Here is a 22211-nt window from a genome sequence, read left to right on the forward strand (position 1 = left end):
CGGCCTCGGGCTGTCAGCTGCAGACCTGTGGGTGTTTGGGAGTGCGTGGGCCGGGCGGGGATCCTGATCGCGCACCCGGTTCTCGGACCGAGGCGTTTTCGCTTTTCTTAGTGAGCATGTACGCGGTTGTGCCCTGGCCTGGGTCAGCCGCGGGGCCGGGATCTGTCCTGGGCGAGGGCCTGGTGGAGGAGCGGGGCGGTGGGCGGGCACCAGGCCGTGAAAGGCCTCGGACTCAGGAGGCGGGGCCTGCCTGTGGTGGAGACGAGTTCCGGGCGCGGGGCGGGGTGGCCCAGGCTTGGAGGCTGGAGGCTTGGAGGCTTGGAGGCTGACTGTGGGTGGACCCTAGTTTTGGTGGCGGGGCTGTGGGCAGAGACCAGTTCCAGGTGTGCAATACAGCTGGGCCTAGTTGTGGGATGGGTTTGCTGTAAGTTCCCGGGGCTAGGGATATTAGAGATCAGTTACAGGGGTGATGTTAGAGGTGAGACTTTTCTTGGATTCATAGACTGTAGAGATAGCAGGACGCTTAAAAACAACTTTTCTTTAGTCTGTTCTCCGTGATCACATAACCAATAGAATCAAATTATATATGCACATTTCCCTACAACTTGCTTTCAAGGATTTAGTTTAAAAACTTTGGGGGCATAGGAGGGCATTAAGTCATAGATACAAATTCAGTGCTACAAATTCAGTAAACTACCCTCATTCCCACCATAGTCTCGCAGTCCTCTTGTCCAGAGATGAACATCATTTTCTCTATTCTTACAGATACAGTGTTTACTTGTGTGTGTGTACATATATATGTGCATGTATGCTATAGTCCTTTGTAGAATAAATTCTTATACAATCCCTAATAAGTCACTGTTTTAGATACTGGGAATATGGACAGAACAAAGCATACAAAATTCCCTACCCTCAGTGAACTTGGATTTTAATAGTGGGTGGGCAGGGGGAGTGAACGATGAATGTTAAAAATAAAATACACAATGTTTTAGATATTGATAACTGCAAAGGAAAAAATTAGAAGTATAGTCTTGGGTGATCTTCCCACGGACCTCGTTTTCTTCTCTTAGCCCAAACTCTCCAATTTTAGTTTCTCACAGTGAGGCCTCTCTCTTGTCCTGGTTTGCCATGTCGTGAACAAACTACTGGCTACAGTCTTTACCCCTGTTAGTATGGCATTTACCCTGATTCTGGGGACCCCAGGATGATTGAGGTGGAGGGTGGTGGCTTTGGGGAGTGGAATTGGGAAATCTTATCTGCTTCAAGGGTGAGTGGCTGCTCATTTTCACAGTGGACAGTACCTGGTTGTCGTAAGTTCATTGGATGCTTGTAGCATAAGTTCATCTGATGCTTTAGCAAGAAGGTAAAAAGTCATGGAGTATTTCCTTCTGACTTAAGTTCATATCGTAATGCTTCCCAAGAGAGAACTTGCAGGAAGCCACTATTGACCAATGGTGGTTGGCAGGAGGTGAAATATCGTTGCCATCCCCTCTAAAGCTTCTTGCCAAAGGCTTTTTCTTTGTTCAGCAGTTAAAGTATGTTGAACAAAGCAGGAGGGCTATAAATCATCCACCAGCCTTAGAAATCACACTTGTGGCCTTTCCAGTCTCTCAGGGCCACACCAGTGCCTCCTATTCTGGTGGTGATTGTAGAAGGAATTTCTGGACCACACCATCCCATTTATTTCCTGATCAGAATGCATCCACTGCCTCAGACACCCAGTACTTTCCACTCGACTTACTTCCCCTGTTGGACATTCACTTCCTTCTGGTCACTTTCTCCGAGATGGCATCACACTTTTTGCACGGAGGTTCCATCTCTCTTGGGGATTGTGTAGTTCAAGTATTCTTCCTGACACTGATGGGTGTGGCCGAGAGCGTCCTATGGTTGGTTCCCCATGTACTATGATTATTATCTCCCCACATGCTACTTTCTGGACATGACACAGTACTTTCTGCTCACGGTGGGCGCCTCCTGGCTGGCAGGTGTGCTCAATGCTTGTACACAGACCTCCATCATCCTGCGCTTCCTCTACTGTGCCTCCGGCACTGCGGACCACTTCTGCAAGGTGCCAGCTCTGCTGAGGCTCTCCTGTGCGGATACCTCTGCCTAGGAGCGGGCGCTGTCCACCTCGGGAGTGCTGATCCTCGTGCTTCCGCTTTCTCTCATTGCCGCCTCCTATTGCCACGTGTTGCGGGCTGTTCTGCGCATGCGCTCGGAGGAGGCCCGGAACAAGGCCTTGACCACCTGCTCCTCACACCTCACGGTCGTGGGACTCTTTTGCGGGGCTGCGGTGTTCATGTACATGGTGCCTGGTGGTTACCACAGCCCACAGCAGGACAACGTGCAGGTGCAGATGATTTTGGTCAAAGTGCTCTGCAGAACTGGGCTCCGTCCAAAGCTGACCACACGGGCTGCTCGTGTGAGTCCATGCCTGACTTCATACTTATCTCAAAGCAGCTGTTTTGGGGTGCAGCTCCTAAGGCCTTAGGTACAGGATAAAAGTTCAACTTCATACAAAAGACTAGTGGATTCACATTTACCCCTCCTTCCTGAAGATTCCATTCTCATGACCTAATCACGACCCCCACCCCCAACAAAGGCCTCACCTTCTAATACCAAAACCTGGCGGGGTTAGGATGACATACAGGTGAATGCTAGGGGTACATAAATATTCAGCCCACAACAGTTACTATACAACCAGCATTATAACTTAAGATTCTTCTGTCCCATACACACTCTTATCTTTGTAGCCTAGTATCATTTTTTATTAGATTTATATACAGTATTTATAGTACTATATTTAATTGTGTCCTTATTTTAGGCCTCAGATCAGAAGGTGCCCTATACACGTTTCCTATTTCTTCAAAATAAGGTAGTGCCTCCCACCCATCCACTGGTCCTGCTTATCTTCATTTTCCATCCCAGCATGTATTTTCTCGAGAGACTACTTACACATAAAACCACCATATTCATTGCCTGCTGCCTCCCTACACAGGAACTGGGAACTCTGTTGTGCTCAACACAGTGTCTCCAAATTTGCCCAGGAAATTGTCAGGCATGTGAAAGTTAACAAGTATCTGAAGAAGAAACACAAGAATAAAAACAAATTAATGAAAGAAAGAATAGGTGAAAGTGTCAAGTCTCAGAGTCCAAAGGGAGAACTGCACCTCAGTTGTGAGCCTCTGGGAAAACCAAACACAGGAGTCACCTGTATGTCACTCAAGCACTCCATTTTTTAAAAATAAAGGACCTTGTGTTGAGAGTGCAGGGCACCTGGGTGTGAGCAAGGGATTATATAGTTTGGAGAAAAAAAGAGTCCTCATGTAGAAATCTAGCACCATCTTGGGGAGTGAAGTCCAATCTATGTTACGTACCTGTTATGTTCAGTCACAGGGAATATACAGAAGTTGGGGTTGGAGGGATAGTCCTGGGGGAAGGTGGAATGGCTGTTTCTGGTGAGTTTCCAGGTGACCCACGCTGGGAGAGAGCTCTCATGTGCCCATGGCAGGCCGTTTTCCAAGTGTGGCTGGGTGCAGTTGAGTAGGGATGAGCGTGAGCCATGGAATTATAAGAACATCTTATTTGGGTTCCAGGCAGTTCCTCTCTTTCTTGGAGCATTTGCAGCATAATAGATTTCCCAAAGTGATGGATGACCTTGGGACACACCCAAGAAGGTGCAGGTGTCTGTAGTTTAGGAACAGAGCGTGCTTCTTGGTAATAGAGTGCCGTGGCTTGAATATGCTTTGTCCTCCCTGGAACGCCTGTTGGAGTTTTTATCCCCATCGTGAGCTACAAAGAGGGTGGACACTTAAGCTGACTATGGTATTTAGAGATGGGAGCTTCAGGGGGTGATTGAGATTAGAGGAGGTCATCAGGGTACAGCCCCCATGGGTGAATCTGGTGACTTTGTAGGAAGGGGGAGAGAGAGCAGAAGGAACACAGACTGCACACATTCCCCGTCTCTCAGCAGGTGATGCCCTCTACTGCCTCAGAACCCCATCACCAGATCCAGTCCTCAATTTTGTTTCTCCGGAAGCCTGAGCCCAAACAAACCTCTCTTCTTTGAAAGATAACCAGTCTGTGGCATTGTGCTATTTAGCAACAGAAAAAGGACTAATGTGTACAGTGTGTGCACACTTGGTCCATCTAGATATGGAACCATGGTGCCTGAAGTCAACCGTCTCTGAAGGAGACATCTTCAGCCCTGGCAGGAGGCTTGGGATGGCTCCCAGGTTAAGTCTGGGGCCCTGGACTCAGTGAAGGAGGCAGAGATCTGAGGGAAGAGCTGGATGAAGGTCCAGGTTCAGATGCTGGACACCCTGAAGTCAGACCCCTGCATGTGCCTTGCTAGGTGAGACATGAGTGGCAGGGGACCAGTTTAGGGGACAATGGTTTGTGGATGTAGGATGGAGAAGTTTGTTTTGCCAGAGGACTGATACCAGGAACGTGTTTTTTTGGGGGTGGGGTATCCCATCATGGTCTGGTCTAGTTGGGGAACTGCTGCATCTTGTGCATGTGGGAGAGGCACATTCTTTGCTCTCTTGGTTCAAAAGCATCCATCTTGAACTTGGCCTCCCATCCTCAGGGGAGACCAAGGGGACCATGTTGCCTGTGGTGGGACCAGGATCAGAACCTCGGGTCCAAGGCACAGCTGGAATTCTGTTCCTGGTTCTGAGTCTGTCACGATCATCTGTGTTCTGGGGAATCCACTGCCCACGTTGGAGAAAATCTCTGCACTATCAACCTTCAAGGGAGGCTTAATCAGGGAGCAGAGTGGAGGAAGAGGTGCCAGCACCTTCCACCCTCTACAACTTCAAACTTCCTGTGACCAGAATATTATTTGGTCTTAAGAAGGAAGGAAATTCTGACACCTGCTCCCCTGTGGATGAACCTTGAGAACATGCAGGTGAAGTAAGCCAGGGACAGAAAGGCACATCCTGTGATTTCTCTTAAAGGCAGTCTGCAGAGTAGTGACATACACAGAGAAAATAGAACCTTGATTTTCAGGGGCTGGCAGGTGGGCACTGGGATGTTAATATTTAAAAGGGAAAGCGTTTCAGCTGAGACAGATGGTGGAGAATGTACTAATGCCCATGAACTGGGTAAATTTTGTATTAAGTGTATTTGGCCACGATTTTTAAATTAAAAGAAAACTACTGGTGGAACCCAGAAGTGGTACTGTCTTCTCTGTCTCCTCTCTCCTCTCTCTCCTCCCTCCTTTCTCATCTCTACATTTTTCTCCACGTCTGTCTCTCCTCTCTCTCTCATAGCTGTGAATACTAAAGATCGCGTTCTTTCTTTTGGAAACTCCAGCCCTTATCCTAATTCCTGCTATTCACAGTCTACACTCCATCTTTTGCTTCACTTAAGGAAGAAGGGTCGCCCCCAAGCTGGGGATCCCATGAGCTGCAGGCATTAGGAGAAGCACTGGATTTGCTGACCACACAGGAAAACATATCAAAATCTCATGTCTTATCCCACAAATATGTACAATTATTATTTGCCAATTAAACATTTTTTGAAAGAAGGAAAAATAACAATAGTCATTAAAAATCCTGAAATAGTAGGTAGGAAGATTATTCTTTATATGCTATTAACACAGGATTAGTATTTTTTAAAAATTTATCTTAGCAGATACATAAGAACGCAAAATTGTACATGTTTATGGGGTACTATGTGAAGTTTCAATACACATATACATCGTGTAATATTTGAATCAGGTTAACTATATCTGTGTCCTCATCATTTATCATTTGTTTATGGTGAAATATTCAAAATTCTTTCCTCTAGCTTTTTGAAAGAGACACTACACTATCATTACCTGTACTCATTTACATTTTTTTGGTGCCATGTTTCAGAAATCTAGTTAAATACTTTCTGCTAACAGTAATGTTGATTTGTCAGCTTAATTTGATCAGATATATCTGCTCTGTGTTTAGATTTTTATAAGATCCACAATAATAAAACAAGATTCATACATTCAAGTTGTTCCAATCATAGGTAGAAGTTTTCCACCTAAAGACTGTGTCAGGTGAATAATGAAAAGTTCCTTTCGGATCTAGTGACAGAGGGTCATTGTGACCTTATCAAGGTAAGCAGGCATGGAATGAAGAAGGCAGGTAGAAGTTGGAGCAGCCGAGGAGGCAGGTAGGAGGTTGGAGAAAGGGGACCTGGCTGACCTTTTCTCAGTGGTTCATGCTAAGGGGAAGGGGTAGAAGGTGGTTGAAAAGAAATGTCAGGAAGGCTGGCCGCGGGGTCTCGGTGCGGTTCAGGGGAATTTAAACGTATTTCAATGTTGAAGGAGGGAGTCACTAGAAAAAGGGAAGTTGAAGATCCAGGGGCTACGCTGGAATATTGCCAGACATGAAGTTACTAGGAAGGAGACTCAGGTCTGCACTGGAGGATGAAGGAACTCTCTTTGTAATCGGAGAAAATGTAGAAACAATAGAACCTAAACAGAGCTATTTGCAGATTTGGCCCCTAAAATGTCAATCTCGTATTTTACAATTTTACTGTGAAATATTAGAGAAGTTTTAAGGGCACTTGCATGTATATTTTTAAAAAAGGGAGGAAATTGTATAATAGGATTTTGGGAGACCCACAGAGTCAATATGCCAACACACAGAAAGGAAAACTCCCTGGTACTGTGTATTCTTTCCAGTTGATGCTGGAAGTTTTGTCCTCACAGTGGTGCCAAAATATCACACTGTGTGCTTTTTTCTTCAGCAGTTATCCTAAGACCAGCAGTAGCTGTGGCAAGAAGATAGTTACAGTCCTCTAGGTTTGAAATTTTACAAGGCAGGTAAGATGGATGGGAAGGAATTTTGAATTACTGCAAGGGAACTGTGGAGATCACAGGCCACGGAGACCAAGATTGATGGGGTAAGGGGGAGGGAAGGGGGGCAATGGGTACCAAAATATGCAGGAAGAATGGGTTCTGATGTTCCTGAGCACACCAGGGTGACTATAACTTCTAATAATTTATTACACATTTTATAAATAACTGGAAAAGAGAAGTTTGAAATTTCCTAACACAAAGAAAGGATAACTGTGGAAAGAGGAGGACATGCAAATTATCCTTTTTAATCATTATATAAAATATCCATGCATCAAATTACCACCCTATGCTGCACAAATATGTACAGTCTGTACATATCAAGTTAAAAAAGGAGAGAGAGAGAGAGAGAAGGGGAGAGAGAGAGAGAGAAAGGCGAAGACGTAATCTGGAGTAACTTTTGTTTTTGAGTGACAGTTATCTATTGTGTGGACATTTGAATGAAAAAACTAGGAATCAGAAACTTGTGGTAAGCAAATAGTTTCTCTAAATTATTTACTTTTGAGCATGACCTTTTGGGTAATGAAAATACCTGGGGTCTAGGAGTGAGTCTCTAAGAGCTGGGTAGTTGATAATTTCACTGCTGACTTAGGTGGTACAGGAGGTTTGAGAACCAGTGGTCACTGGGCTAACCAAATGAATAGTCAACACAGAAAAACAGAAGAATTTGGGATTTAGAAAAAGACTGGGGACCCTGTGTCATGAGAGGAGAGTTGGGTTTCATGCAATTGAGACTGACAAGGACAACGGAAGAATTAAAGGATTCTCAAGCAGGAAGAGTTTTTGCAAGATGGTGGAGGGTTTATTTTAAATATTTTTGTAGTTGTAGTTGGACAGAATGCTTTTATTTTATTTTTTTATTTTTATGTGGTGCTAAGGAGCAAACCCAGTGCCTCACATGAGCTGGGCAAATGCTCTGTCACTGAGCCCCAGCCCCAGCCCCATGGAGAGTTTTGACTTGAACTTTCTGTGTTGAATTCCAAAGTGCTGGATGGTGTCCCAGCGTGCAGGTCAGACTCACCCCCAGAGGAAGAGGAAGGGTGGGAGTTCCAAAGAGCAGAGATAACTGTCACTGATAATGTCACAGGGATAATAAAGGAAGGCAGACTTGGTTGATCGTTTTGATCCAGTTTGATGATTTATGTTGCAGGATAAGAGGAAAAGAAGTAAAATGGTCAAGACTTCACAGAGGAAGCAGCGTGACTGTGTGAACCAGTCCAAACCAAAGCCTGGTTTAAGCATCTCGATCCCCTTGAGGATGTCCAGTTACACATTCAAGAGACCAGTTACTAGAATTACAGCACATCCAGGCAATGAGGTTAGATACCATCAATGGGAAGAGAACTTGGACAAGCCCCAGCAGGTCTGCTGGCAGAGGAGACTGCAAGGACTCCAGGCCTACAGCAGCGTAGGAGAGCTCTTGAGTATGTTAGATCTTACTAAAACTTTGCAAAAACTTGCACCTCGTTGCTTAGGTGCACCCCTACCCGGGGCTCTGACTGGTGGTCTGCACCCCAGCTCCATGCCTGCCCTTGCCCCATCTTCTCATTTTGTGGAGACGGTTCCTGGAGCCAGTCTGAGTAGCCCACAGCTCCTCTGCAAACAGTTTCTGGTCACTGAGGAAGATATTAGGAAACAGGAAAGGAAGGTGAAGAGAGCCAGAGAGAGACTGGCTATAGCAATGATTGCAGACAGACTAGCCAGTGAGGCAGAGAAAGACAGGGGACCGAGAAGGGCGTCCTGATGACCGCAGGGGAGAGAAGATACTGTTGACCAAAGGGGGCATGGCCTTTATTCACATCGCTTTGCAGGGACCATATGTAGACATAGTGTTTGACTTGAGCTCCTGCCACCTTAAAACATACCAATGCTTTCCCTTATTAAACTCCTTTGTGCAACACAAGAAAATCTAACAGTACTTTCTTTTTGAGATGAGAGACTGGGTTTCAAGTGAAGAGAGAAAGGGTTTTTTTTTTTTTTTTTTCATGTTACGCTCCTGTTTTCATTAACTATTTTAAAGTTTTATAAGCTTTATTTGTATTTGTACGCACACATACACACTTTTTTTTCTTTTTTGGTACAGGGGATTGAACCCAGAGGCACTTTTACCACTGAACCACATCCCCAGCCCCTTCTACAATTTTTTTTTTTTTTTTTGGGTGCTGGGGATCGAACCCAGGGCCTTGTGCTTACAGGGCAAGCACTCTACCGACTGAGCTATCTCCCCAGTCCCTAAAATTTTTTTTTTTTTTTGAGACAAGGTCTCACTAGGTTGCTTAGGGCCTCACTTCACTAAATTGCTGAGACTGGCTTTGAACTTGTGATCCTCCTGCCTCAGCCTCTGGGAGCCACTGGGATTACAGAGGTGTGCCGTGATTTACTTTTACAAGTGTTGTTTATATTTAAGGCATGTGACATGATGTTTTGATATGGTGAAATGATTACAACAACCAAGCAAATGGACGTATCACTTCATATAGTAAGATTTTTGCATGTGTATGTAGTAAGAGCATCTAAAATCTACCTTCTTAGCAAATTCCCACTGTATGGTACGTTGCTATGTTGTTGACTATTGTCTTTAGGCTGCACACACTCGCTCTCTGGATTTATTCATTCCACATAACTGCAATTTTGTATCCTTTAATCTGCATCTCTCCACCCCACCCTTGCCCACAGTAACCTCCATTCTACTGTTTGGATTTTTTTAAAGACTCCACACATATGTGATGTCATGCAGCATTTTTTTTTTTCTGTGTTGGGCTTATTTTACTTAAAGTCAACTTGGAATTATTAAAGTCCCGGAATCATTTAGTGTTTGTACCATCTTCACAGTCACAGGATAAAACCTACCTGGTCACAATGAATTGTTATTTTTGTGTAACATTTTGGTAGATTCAAAATAATATTTCCTAAAAGGATTTCTTGTCTGTTCCCAAAATATGTTCCTATAGTTATTCTTATTTTTGATTACCTGTCAACTCAGAGTTGCATAGAATAAAAGAGCAGACATTCCATTTTCTGGATCCATGTGGGTTTGAATTTGTTCCGTGAGAATCAACATGCCATTTTTGGGGATAATAATGTAGACACTTTTCAGCATTATTCACCTAATACGCCTCTGCTTCTTGAAATTCAAGAGTTTGTTTATTTGCCTCATCAAACTTGCTATATTATTCAGATCCTCTTTATCATTACTTTTGCTTGATGAATTCGATGGTTTTTGAGAGTGATATGTTAAAAATATGTAATATATATATGCTATATTCATAACATCCCTAAGATAAGATATTTGAAATTTTATCTTCAGTTCTCTATGATTTTATTTGGCAATCATCTAGAATTTTAGTTAGGTTGTTTTTGTTTGTTTGTTTTTTGTTTTGTTAGGTGTGTTTGTTTGTTTTGGTACCAGGGTTGAACCCAGGGGCACTTAACCGCTGAGCCACATCCCAGTCCTTTAAAACTTTTTTTGTTTTGAGACGGGATCTTGCTAAGTTGCTGAGGATGGCTTTGAACTTGTTATCTCCGGCCTCAGCCTCCTGCCTCACTGGGATTACAAGCATGTGCCTGTAATTACAATATCACCATGCCTGGCTAGGTTGTGTTTTAATGACTTGTTTTAAAACTCATTTAGATATACTATTTTTTCTTTTCCTCATCACTTCTGTTTTCCACCTTCTGGTGTGTTTTCTGGGTGCACATTTCTCCTTCCTATCGAACATGTGCTCTTCCCTGGTTCTCCCACTGAGGCCTGAGGGAAGTCCTGGGTTGGTCTGTATGCCTGGAAGTGTCCTCTCTCCTCAACAGGCAGTTTGGCTTAGGTCCTAAGGGACTCTTTTCCTTCCTTGTCCAATCATAGTATGTTTCTGAGCCTCTTTTGACCATAAGATGCAAATAAAACCCTCAAGGAAGGTATCTCAGTCGATTTTGTGTTGCTGTAACACAGTTTCACAGACGGCCCGACTTATAAAGAACAGAAATTTATTCTCAGACTTTTGCAGGCGGGAATTCCAAGATCAAGGTGCTGGCGTCTAGCAAGGGGCCTTCCAGCTTTGTCCTCGATGTGGCTGGTGGAAGGGCAAAAGAGATGAATGCCAAGTCCTCACAGGGCAGAAAAGTAGGGAAGAGAGAGCGCCCACTCCCACAAGCCCTGGTCCACTCATGGGGATGGAACCCCTGTGACCTGAGCACTTCTGGCTCAGGTCACATTTGATTGCCAAATAAAATCTGGCTGTCGCCTTCGGGATTAACTTTCCAACGCGCGGATTTCAGAGGAGACGCATTCAAACCATAGCAGAAGGTCAGCATGAAGGAGATGACGCCTGCAGAACTTGCCAGGTCGTGGAGCACAGGATGACACCTCCATCAACCACAGAGCTCACACAAGATTAAATGACCTGCCTCTTGGAAGGTGTCCCTGTTGTCAACTGAGGCGTGACTGTGATTGATCGATGGCGACCATCATCATCCTTACTGTGATCTTCAGAGAGTGCATTCTTGGAGAGCCTGCTCAGGATGGAGAATGTGAGGCTCACATTGAAACAGTTTGAATGGGGGGCGTGATGGTGATTTTAATTCCTAGCCCTTGGGCATCAGCACTTGTGCTGGTCTGAAAAACATGTAGAGATCATGCGAAGTACTCCAGCAAATACCAGGCAGGACAGCGCAGCTGGCCTCACACCTGGGACACCTGCTTCTACCTGTCTGCAGAAAAAAGATGGGGAAAACAAAAAGGACAATCCCCCTTAGATATGTTCTCCCCAAGTTTCACTCTTCTTTACATCCAAAACAGGCACTGTCTTCAGAGAGCCTTGCTGTCACTCAGGGACTCAGGCTTCCTGGATTCCTAGTCATTTCAGCCCCTCAATCCCAAGGCTGGCTGTGCAGTCATTTCTGACCCTTTCTGGTCTATTTGCTATCTGGGAGGACCTAAGAGGTGGGCAAGGAAGATTCACCCACAAGTCCGGGCAAAGCGGAGCTTAGAGAACAAAGGAGGGTAAGAGGGGCTGAGGCGGCCAGAGCTCCAGCGGGGCAAGTGTGGGGAAGCAGATCCGGCTGTGGTGGCCAGCACCTAGCCGAGGACAGGCACTGTGGGTGACTAGGAAGGGACGCGCCCACCGAAGAGGCACTGTGATTTATGAGCTGGCAGTGTCTACACGGGCTCCACCAGTTCTGGTGTCCCTGAGGGATGACGCGGTGTGAAACCAAAAGACACAGCTGGTCGCTGCCTTTGGGACATAACCAGGGAGCAAGACTTGGCATTTCCTCCCTGGGAACCAGACAGGGACCAAGTCAAGAGAGGCCCAGAGGCGGTGTCTGTCTGGGGTGCTTTATTGCTGCCCCTGCCAGGCTTCTCAGGACCCTGGCCGGGAAAAGGAGCCCCTGGCAGGTGGAGTCACTGCAGCTTCCTGGGGTCCAGGTGTGGCATGTAGCAGCCCAGGCGGTGGTGCTGGACCTTGTAGTTCCCCTCCTTCTTCCGCCGGCGCATGGTCACCTGTGAGGTGAGGGAGGGCATCAATGGACAGGTCAACTGCCCACATAGGGAGGCCACGGGGTTGAGGACACAGCCCATGACACAGACCCCAGGCTCCCAGGTCCCCCCTCCCTCCCTTTTCCCATTTGGTTTTCACCCTTAGTTCTTTTCTTTCCTCTCTGTACCTCTTTCTCTTCTCTCTCCTTTTTCATTCTCAATTTTTAAAAATATTTCCCCCTCTGTTCTCTCTTTCTTTTTCTCCCTTTCCCTCAATTTCTTTTATTAATTATCTTTTATTTACCTGTCTATCATCCATCTGTAAATCACCTATTAATCATCTGTGACTTATCTATCAATCATCTATCACTTATCAGTTTATTCTAATTGTCATTTAGAATAATCTATAAATCTATCAACTGTCAACTATCATTATCATCCAATCATCTATCAATTGTCTATAACCTATCAACCATTTACGTGTCTACCATCTATTAATTATGTCATTTGTTTATCAGTTATCATTATCGGCCACCTATAATCACCTATGTATCTATCAACTACCTATCAATCACTTATCTCTCATCATCTTATCTCTCCATCTCTTTTTGTCTTATTAACTTACTTTCTCTCTCTCTCTCCTTCCCACCCCTACACCCTCCAGCTTCATGGAGGCAAAAGCAACACACAATAAACTGCGTGCCCTTAGAGTGAATGACTCGATGTGTTCTGGATATGAATTACTGAGCCATCAGTGCCATAAGGATAGGGGACACCCAGTATCATCTGCAAAATTTTCCTCTTGTGTCTTTATAATACATACCTTCCCTGCCAGTTGCAAATACAGTTTCAGCCACCAGTATGATTTTTGTCCCTGTGGATTAGCTTGTATTTTCTAGTTTGTTTAAAAATGGAATCATGCAATGTGTACTCTTTCCTTTGGCTTCTTTCACTCAACATATTTTTGTGAATTACATGTGTTGCATGTATTAATAATTCACTCCTTTTTATTGCTGCATACTTTCCCATTATCTGGATATACCTGTTGATGGACACTGGGGTTGTTTTCAGTTTTGGGTTATTAGGAATGAAGCTGTTAGGAGCATTTGTGCACAAGTCTTTGTATGGATATAGGCTTTTTATTTCTCTTGGGTAGATTACTAGGAGTTTGGTGGTTGATGACTTGGCAGGTGTGTGACTTTCAGAGAAATGATCAAGTTCTGTTCCACTGGCTCTGCGTAAGAGGTCCAGGTCCATGTACATTTCTCCTATGATTAATGTTATGTTTTGTGACTTATTTGCAACATGGTTGCTGTAGTTAATAATAATGCAGTGTGTATTTCAAAATTGCTGAGAGTAGATTTCAAATGTTCCCATCACAAAAAGTGCTAGGATGGATCTGTTAATTAGCTTGATTTCATGGTTTCATTATGTGTATGAAAACATTGCATCATACCTCGTACATGTATTCATTTATTATTTGCCAGTTAGAATGAAATTTTAAAAAAGGGCAAGCTACAAAAAGACTGGGAAAAATACATGCAAAACATATATCCAGGGAAGGGCGTGGACTGATAATATGCAGTCATGCCTCACTTAACCATGGGGCGACCTCTGTAAAATGCATCCTTAGGCAGGTTTGTCATTGTGTGACCGTCACAGAGTGCACAAGCCAAGGTGGCTGTGACATTGCTGGGCGCTGGGACCTCGTGGGACCGTGGTCAGGTGTGCAGTCCGTCAGGGACCAAGCCACCATTATGTGGCACATGACTGTAGTAAAAATTCTTACAACCCAATCGCAAGAAGACAAGTAACTCTCCCTCACTTACCAGGAAACAGCAGATCAGGCACAGGATGAGACCCAGGAGTCCCGCCAAGCAGATGAGGATGATGGCCCAGAAGGGAAGGGCTGGGGAGACAGGTGCTGGGGTGAGCCACCTCCTGCCACCTCCTCGGCCCCCTTTTGGACCCCGCCTGGCCTGAGGATGGGCGTGGACTTGGGGAGGAGAGCTTAGCTGCTCAACACCTCAAGGCTCTGAAGCCCCCTGCAAGTCCCCCACCCCGGCAGGCCAGGATGCCTGTGGCCTCTCCCCTGTGCCTCAGTGGTCCTTGCCCTGGGCTGACATAGGATGTCCCCTCTCTGCCTGGGCAGGGGCTTCTTTGAGGCTTACCAGAATTTCCAGTCTTAGCATCATTTCTGATGGGAGAATATCCTAGAAGTAAAGGAAATGGAGAATGTGGGTGAGTATATTTCACTTTTTTTTTTTGGCCTTGCTGGGATGGAACCCAAGGCCTTGCTCGTGCGAGGCGAACGCTCTTCCCTGCACTCCAACCCCAGCCCTAGAGCTTCCTTCTGGAAATGGGCTGAGTGCTTGTGATGTACCAGGCAGAACACAGGGTTCCTGGACTCCAAGTGTGAACAAGTGAAGCCGCTCTGGCCTGACGCTGTGTGTGCTCAGTACGACGCACTCGACCATTGTTCGAAGGAGTACATTCAGATAGGCAAGACTGAGCCATGCTGGAGGCACCCCTGGGTCACGAAATGGGTCCCCTCCTATCATATTTTCTGAGACTGGATCACACACAGGGTGGAGCTGGAAGCTCTCACTGACTACCTAACTAAGTAGCTGGCAGTGCAGAAATAAGAGAGGGTTCCAGAGAGGAGAAGTGACTTATCTGAAGTCTGAGATGACAGAGTTTTCTGGGAGAGGGTGAAAGTCTCCCTGGTTCCCACCGGGTGTCTTTTCTCTCTCCCTCAATGGTGGGTAAAACCTGGAGCAACTTTGCCACCTGTTACTTATCTGAGACGGTTCCATGGTATTCCACCCCCAAGGCCTTGAGGTTCTAGGTAAAATCCCCAGGTTTGGAGGTTGGAGCCCCTGTCCCAGCTCCAGTGACCGGGGAGACTTACCATCCACAAGAACACTGTTCCTGTCCAGGGTGAAGTTCTGCAACTGGGTACCATTTTGGGTCATCCGCAGGAATTCCTCATAGATGGCAATTCTGTCCACCCTCCGAGTCAGTGGTGAGAAGTTACACAGGGAATCTACCCCAGTGTGGTTGCTGTGGGGGACAGACCTGGAGAGGCGCAAGGAGGGACAGGGATATCTGAAATTCTGCCCTGATTCCAGATTTCCTGATGCTAGCTTCCGTCCCGGAGCTCTGCGCATGGATGTCAACATCCTTTGAATGCCACACCTGAGACTGTCCTTATGAGCCCCATGTTGTTACAGAGCACTTAAAATGTGGCCAGGGTGAGTGAGGAATGGAATGTGAAATTAAATTAAATCTAATTAATACAAAAATAAATAGTTACAGGGAAAACAGTTTTGAAATGTCAGAGTAAGGACTTCTGAAAAAAATCCAGAAAACAATATGAAGGCGTGAGCAAACAGTTGTCAAAATCAACTTTTTCAGAAGTCCAAGAATTTTCCAAAGGCTTGCAATAATCCAAGGAGTGTTCAGTGGTTGAATCTTGGTAAAGAGAGTGAGATTTGTGGCATTTTAGCGTCCTTATTCCCCCTGCTGTTCTCTCCAAACCCTTGGTAATTTTGCAAACCAACTGTCTTAGATCCTTGGCAGCTGTGAAGAGCAGCAACTAGCAGCCCCAATGTGCTCCCCAAACACCCATTTCCTGGAGGACTGTGGCTCTTTGAGCTGTCCGGCAACTCCTTGAAAAAGCCCTGTTCTCAGGGACAGCCTTATTTGATCTGACTCAAAACTTGCTCAATAAGGGAAGTGCGACCCAGGACACTTGTCAAAAACAATTAGTACAAAGGTACCAGAAATAGACTTTGGAGAAAAGACAACCTCTTTAACAAGAGTGCTGCGAAAACTGGATATCCACATGTGGAAGATAGAAACTCAATCCTTACCCTCGTTCTGGACAAAAATCAAGTCGAAATGGATCAAAGACCTTACTTCAAGGCCTGGAACTTTGAAATTATTAGAGGAAAATATAGAAGGAGCACTTCAAGACGTTGGCACAGGGAATGATTTCCTGAACTGAACTTGAATTGCTCAGGAAACAAAAGAAGAATTGACAAATTGGATTACATCAAATTAAAAAGCTTCTGCACAGCAACGGAAACAATCAACAGAGCAGAGACAACCTACGCAATGGGAGAAATTCTTTGCAGTTCTTCATCTGACAGAGGACTCAGATCCAGATCTATAAACAGCTCAAAAAAATGGAACATCAAAAGAGCAAGTAATCCAATCAAAAATGGGCAAATCAAATGATCTGAACAGACACTTCTTAAAAGCAGAGCTACAAATGGCCAACAAGTATATGAAAGAATGCTCAGCGTCTTTAGCTGTCAGGGAAATGCCAATCAAAACTACTGTAAGATTCTGCCGCACGCCAGTTAGAATGGCTATTACCAAAAAACAAAGCAAAAGAAAACAGTAACAAATATTGGGGAGGATGCAGAGAGAAAGGAACCCAGACACTGTTGGTGGGAATGTAAATTGGTACAGTCACTGTGGAAAGCAGAATGGAGGTCCCTCAGAAGACTAAAAGCAGAACCACCATTGGAGCAACTATCCCACTCCTGGCCGCATACCGGAGGAAAATCAAGTGAGCACACAGAAGAGACACCTGTACACCTATTTTACTGTGGCATTGTTCATAGTAGCTAAGTTATGGAACCAGCCCAGGTGTCTATCAACAAATGAATGGATAGAGAAAACTTGGTGTATATACACAATGGAGTACTACTCAGTCATAAAGAAGAATGCATTTACGTCATTTGCAGGAACATGGATGGAACTGGAGGTCATCATGTTAAGTGAAGTAAACCAGACACAGAAAGACAAGTATTCCATGTTGTCTCTCATAAAGTGGAAACTAAAAAAAAAAAAAGAAAAAATGACCCAAAAGAAGAGGAACTGTTGTGGATAGGGAAGGGAACCAGGGGAAGGGGGAAGAGAGAGGAGGGAAAGAGAGGGTAGCAGGGAGTAAATATGATTAAAACCTGAGATATCCATATGTGGAAATGTTGATGAAACCCATTAACATACACAATTAATATTGCTTAATATTCATGTAAACATCAACTAGCATTAATTGTTTATGCTGCAGCTTCCTGTCATAGCCATGAGGTTGAACAGAAAACCTAGTTTATAGGAGGATTTGTTCAATCTCAGATGTATTCCTGGGGATCGAGAAGCTACCAGTGTGCAGGGCTAGGGGCAGAGCAGGAGAAACTTGAGAAAGTTCACCTCTGCCTGCACGGTCAGCTTACTGTTCAAAAAACTGATCAGCATGATATGGAACACGAAGAGAATAAAGCACAGAAATCCCTGATCTATCACCTACACACAGAGAGCATTTGACAAAATGAACACCCTTTCAGGGTAAAAAAATAAAACCCTTGAACTTAAAAGACTAAGACAGGAAGAAAGTTTCCCAAACTGATAAAGTGCATCTGTGAAACACATTCACATCCTACTTAATGTGAAAAACTTAAAACTTTCTAAAACCAGGAACAAGTAAAGGATATCTACCTTCACTCTGTAGGTTGCTAATGCTGTCCTGGGGGTTACAACTAGGCAAGAAGAAGAAATAAAATCACCCAGATTGGAAAGGAAGTATAAATCTATCTCCATTTGCACATAACTTATTACTGAACTCAGAAAATCTTAAACACACGCACACACTCACACACTACTGAAACCTATTAACTTATCATGTTTGTAGGATATAAGGATGACATCCAAAAATTGATCATATTTCTGCACACAGGTAACACTCAAAATGAATTTAAGAAAACAATTTCATTTATGATACTATCAAAGAATAGAATACAAATACTTACATTAGAAACAAATTTAACAAAAGGAATGCAAGATTTGTACACCGAAAACTTCAAACTATTGTGGAAAGGAAATTTAAAAGATATAAATACATGGAAAAGCATCTCATGTTCATGGTTTGGGGATTTAATATTGTTAAAATGGCAACTGTTCCCAATCTACAGATTCAATGCAATCAAAATACCGACTGGCTCTTTTGCAGGAATTAATTGATAAGCTGATCCTGAAATTGACATGGGATTTCAAGGGATCTTAAGTAACCAAACCAACATTGAGAAAGAACAAAGTTGGAGATCTCCACTCTGTAATTTCAAAACTAATGAAGCTGCAATAATCAAAACAATGCCTTGTTGGCATGAGGATAGACTAATAGATCCATGTCAGAACTCAGAGTCCATCAACAAACCAAGTATGGATCATCGGTTCACTGCAAGGGGCCAAGACGGGAGGGAAGGAAGAGTCTTCAGGTAATGGTGCTGGAACAGCTGAATGCCCACATGCAAAGCAATGAAGTTGGAGCACTACCACGCAGCAGGAACAGAAATTCACTCAAAGTAAATCGAAGGCCTAAATATAAGAGATAAAACTACAAAATGTAGAAGGAAACATAGGTGTAAACCTTCAAGACCTTGTATTCGGCAACGGGCGGTTTATTATGGCAATGGGAGAACTAGCAAAGGCAAAAAATAGATAAACTGGGTCTTATAAAATTTAAAACCGACATTCTTCAAAGAATACTATTAGGAAGGAGAGAAGACAACCTATCAAATGGGAGAAAATATTTGCAAATCGTAGATCTAATAAGTTTCTAGTATCCACAGTATATAAAGAACTATTACCACCGGACAACAAAAAGACAAATATTTCAGTTTAAAAAGGATCAGAATAGTCGCTTCTTCAAAGATGCACTAATGGCTGGTCAGCCTGAGGTGATGTCCACCTTCACGAGCTGTCAGGGAAATGCACATCCAAACCACAAGGTGATGCCACTTCACGTCTAGGAGGAGGATGGCAAGTTCAAGACCAGCCTGGGCAATGTAGTGAGACCCTGTCTTAAAATAAAGGGCGGTGGATGCAGCTCAGTGGTAGAGCAGCCCTGGGTTCCGTCCCCGTGGAGACAACTCAAATGTCCACCAACAGGCAAACAAATAAACGAACGTGGTCAGCCATCCAGAGGAACAGTGGAGACCTGGAGGACTGAGGCCCCAGTGCATGCTACACCAGGAGTAAACCTTGAAATCACTGGGCTCAGGGAAAGAAGCCGGTCAAAGATGACAGACGACACCCTTCAACACGGAGAAGCGGCAGATCTAGAGAGGGACAGTGGCCAGCGCTGGCCAGGGGCTGAGGGGAGAAGGGGGGTGACTGCTGATGGGTGCAGGGTGTCTTTGTGGGGGTGATAAAAATGTTCTAAAATTATATAATGGGGATGGCTGCTCCACTCTGCACACAACACCACTACATTTTGACACCTCTAAGGATGACTTGAATAGCAGGTCCATCACATCTCGGTAGCTGTGTAAAAAATCTGAATTGCCTGGTGTGGCTGGTGACCAGCACAGGTACCGCTGGTGTCCCAGATGTCTGGTTCTAGTTTTCCATCTTCCATGGATCCTGACTTTGGTAGCTGATTCTTTTCCCTACCACATAGTCTATATATTTCCTCGCTTTCCTCTTTCTATTTCAAAATGAAGGTCTCTGCCTTGGCTCCCTGACAGAACTGCCTAGAGAGTTTTTGAAAAGTATCCTGGCTTGGGCTTCTCCCCAAACTGATTAAATAAGAATATCTGATAGGACCCAGACATGAACACTTTTTAAAGAGCTCTCTGGGTGAGGCTAATGTGCAATGATGGTTGAGAACCCTTGAGGGCATCATTAATTAGCCCCCAAATAGGTGCTCCTTGGCCAAGTTCCCAGCGTTCTTCCTGGACCATTTAAAGACTCTGGATTATTTTTCTTCCTGTTTCATGTAACTGAAATTTGGATATTTTCATAGTGCAAAAGAGACAGGACATGATAAAAGACCCACGATCAGGAGTCTCCCAGGGTCTAAAGCACCCATGAAATCCTGCATCTCTTCTCTGACAAGACTCTTGAGATCTGGAAAGCACTTCCTCTTAATCTGATGGGGGATGGCAGCCTTGGGACACGTGGGTCTTGGAAGTTCCCCTCATCCTTGGTGAACACAGGCTGCATATCGACTCATAAAAAAAAAAAATTCAAGTCAAATAGAAGCCAACTAGTTTGAATATTGTTAATTTTGATACCTCAATATATTTACTCCCGAAGGTGATTTCTTTCCTTTTTGTTCTGGTGTTCTTTTTGTGGTACTGGGGATTGAACACAGGACTTCACACGTTTGACAAACGCTCTCTACCACTGAGCTACACCCTCAGCCCTTTGTATTTTTTTATTTTAAGATTCAGTCTTGCTAGGTTGCCCTGGCTGGTCTCAAAATTGAGGTCCTCCTGCCTCAGGCTCCTGATTACAGGTGTGCAACACTGTGTGCCTGGCCCCCAGTACCTGATTTCTTAAGGCAAGAATTCTACACACTAGACTCACTGCTTCCTGTGCCAGGTACCCCCACATCTGCTGGGTCTATACAAATTCTCATGAGTTTCTAAGCCAGTTGGGTTCATTGCTTTAGGAAGAAGTTGGACTTTGGGTAACAGTTCCGTATTCCAAGGGCTCTCTTCAGAACAGCTGGAACTGAAGGACTACAGCAAAGGGCACATTTACAGTGCAGCAGAAGTTCACAGTGTTATTAAGCCCTGAGTTGGAACTCACCTGAAGGCTGAAACTTGACAGTCAGAAAAATAACTCTTGATGTTGCTGTTTCGGAAAAGCTGGTTGAGCTGAAAGACAAAGTGATGTTTCTTAGGTCAGAACCCCAGATGCAATTGTAAAAGAGAATTAACAGCCACGGAGCACACTTCCCCATCTATTTTTTCTTTGGTGAAAAGTAGCGCAGACAGGGGCTGGGGATATAGCTCAGTTGGTAGAGTGCTTGCCTCGCAAGCACAAGGCCCTGGGTTCAAATCCCCAGCACCACAAAACAAAAAAAAAACTAGTGCAGACATAAAAATATGTCTTCTTCCGGTAGGAAATAGCTGTGTAACTCTGGGATAGCTACTGAACCTCTCTGTGACTGTTTCTCAGTTTGTACAAAGGGAATGAGAATCTGTCTTCAAGGGACTGTTATTAAAAAGTCACCCTTTGGCTACCAAAAGCTGGTGTCTGCCTGAAAACAGTGGACATAATGCTCTCTCACCGCATTCTCCAGGCTTCTTTTGTTCTGCTGGTGTTTGGCGGTGCCCGGCCGAGCTATGTCCTGGGAATAGAAGAGGTTGGTAACCGTAAAGTTCAGCTGGAAGTTCTGGGAGCTGGGACTTTGGGTTGGTATTTCCGTTGGTAGAGGAGTAGATGGTTTCACTTCTAGAACAGAAAAAGAGAAAAAAAAAAAAACCATGTCAGAGAAGGATTTGAGGAAGAGGTCATTCCAGCTGGTCTAGTTCTTCCCAGCAATGAGACCTGGCTGGGGTTTTAAAGGTGGGCTACAGGGGCCCCTTACCAACCTGTCCACCTGTGTCCATCCAGCCCTCTACCTGTTCAGCTCTCCATGGGCAACGGGGGAGTTCCCTGTGATGTGGGGAGCGGGAAGGGCTCTCCCTGGGGAGTGGTCAGCAGGTGCAGGTGGTGACTGATGGTTACCAGATGTTGGGGATGGTTGGGGGTGGGGGTGGGGTCGATCAGTGGGTATAGAGTTGCACCTGGAGAGGAGCGAGTTGGGTGCGCCATTGCGCAGCAGGGACACTAGTCAACCACAACACACTGTGCGTTCCAACAGCTAGAAGACAGGGCTTTGAAGGTTTTTACCACAGAAAAGTAAAGGTTTGAGCACGTACATATATTTAACATGATTTAAACACTGCACATGTATACATGTATCAAAACAGAAGCCACCCCATTAATAGGTACAGTTTTTATGTCTTTATATGTCGGTTAAAATTAATAAAAAAGAAGAAAAAATTTTAAAGTTTTAACTATGAGTAAGTTTGGGGATCTGTTGTAAATCAGGGTGGCTGTAAT

General features: G+C 44.6%; 2 protein-coding genes across 2 annotated transcripts in view; one reads left to right on the forward strand and one right to left on the reverse strand.

The window, feature by feature from the left end:
• Positions 1 to 2: 2 nt before the first annotated feature.
• Mbd3l1 (methyl-CpG binding domain protein 3 like 1) lies at positions 3 to 8751 on the forward strand. Its single transcript, XM_047531838.1, is given in 3 exon segments — positions 3 to 27; positions 7989 to 8561; positions 8563 to 8751. Coding segments are annotated over 2 exon segments (741 nt in total). The 5' UTR covers positions 3 to 27; positions 7989 to 8009.
• A 3400-nt stretch (positions 8752 to 12151) lies between these two features.
• The window catches only part of Muc16 (mucin 16, cell surface associated), a 72222-nt gene continuing 62162 nt past the window's right edge, over positions 12152 to 22211 (reverse strand). Inside the window, 6 exon segments of the mRNA XM_047531840.1 lie at positions 12152 to 12329; positions 14135 to 14214; positions 14477 to 14518; positions 15217 to 15383; positions 20910 to 20977; positions 21394 to 21630. Coding sequence (XP_047387796.1) covers positions 12231 to 12329; positions 14135 to 14214; positions 14477 to 14518; positions 15217 to 15383; positions 20910 to 20977; positions 21394 to 21630 — 693 coding nt within the window. The 3' untranslated portion in view covers positions 12152 to 12230.

The sequence above is a fragment of the Sciurus carolinensis genome, chromosome 17 (genome assembly GCF_902686445.1).
Source record: "Sciurus carolinensis chromosome 17, mSciCar1.2, whole genome shotgun sequence".
In the NCBI taxonomy this organism is placed as follows: domain Eukaryota; kingdom Metazoa; phylum Chordata; class Mammalia; order Rodentia; family Sciuridae; genus Sciurus; species Sciurus carolinensis.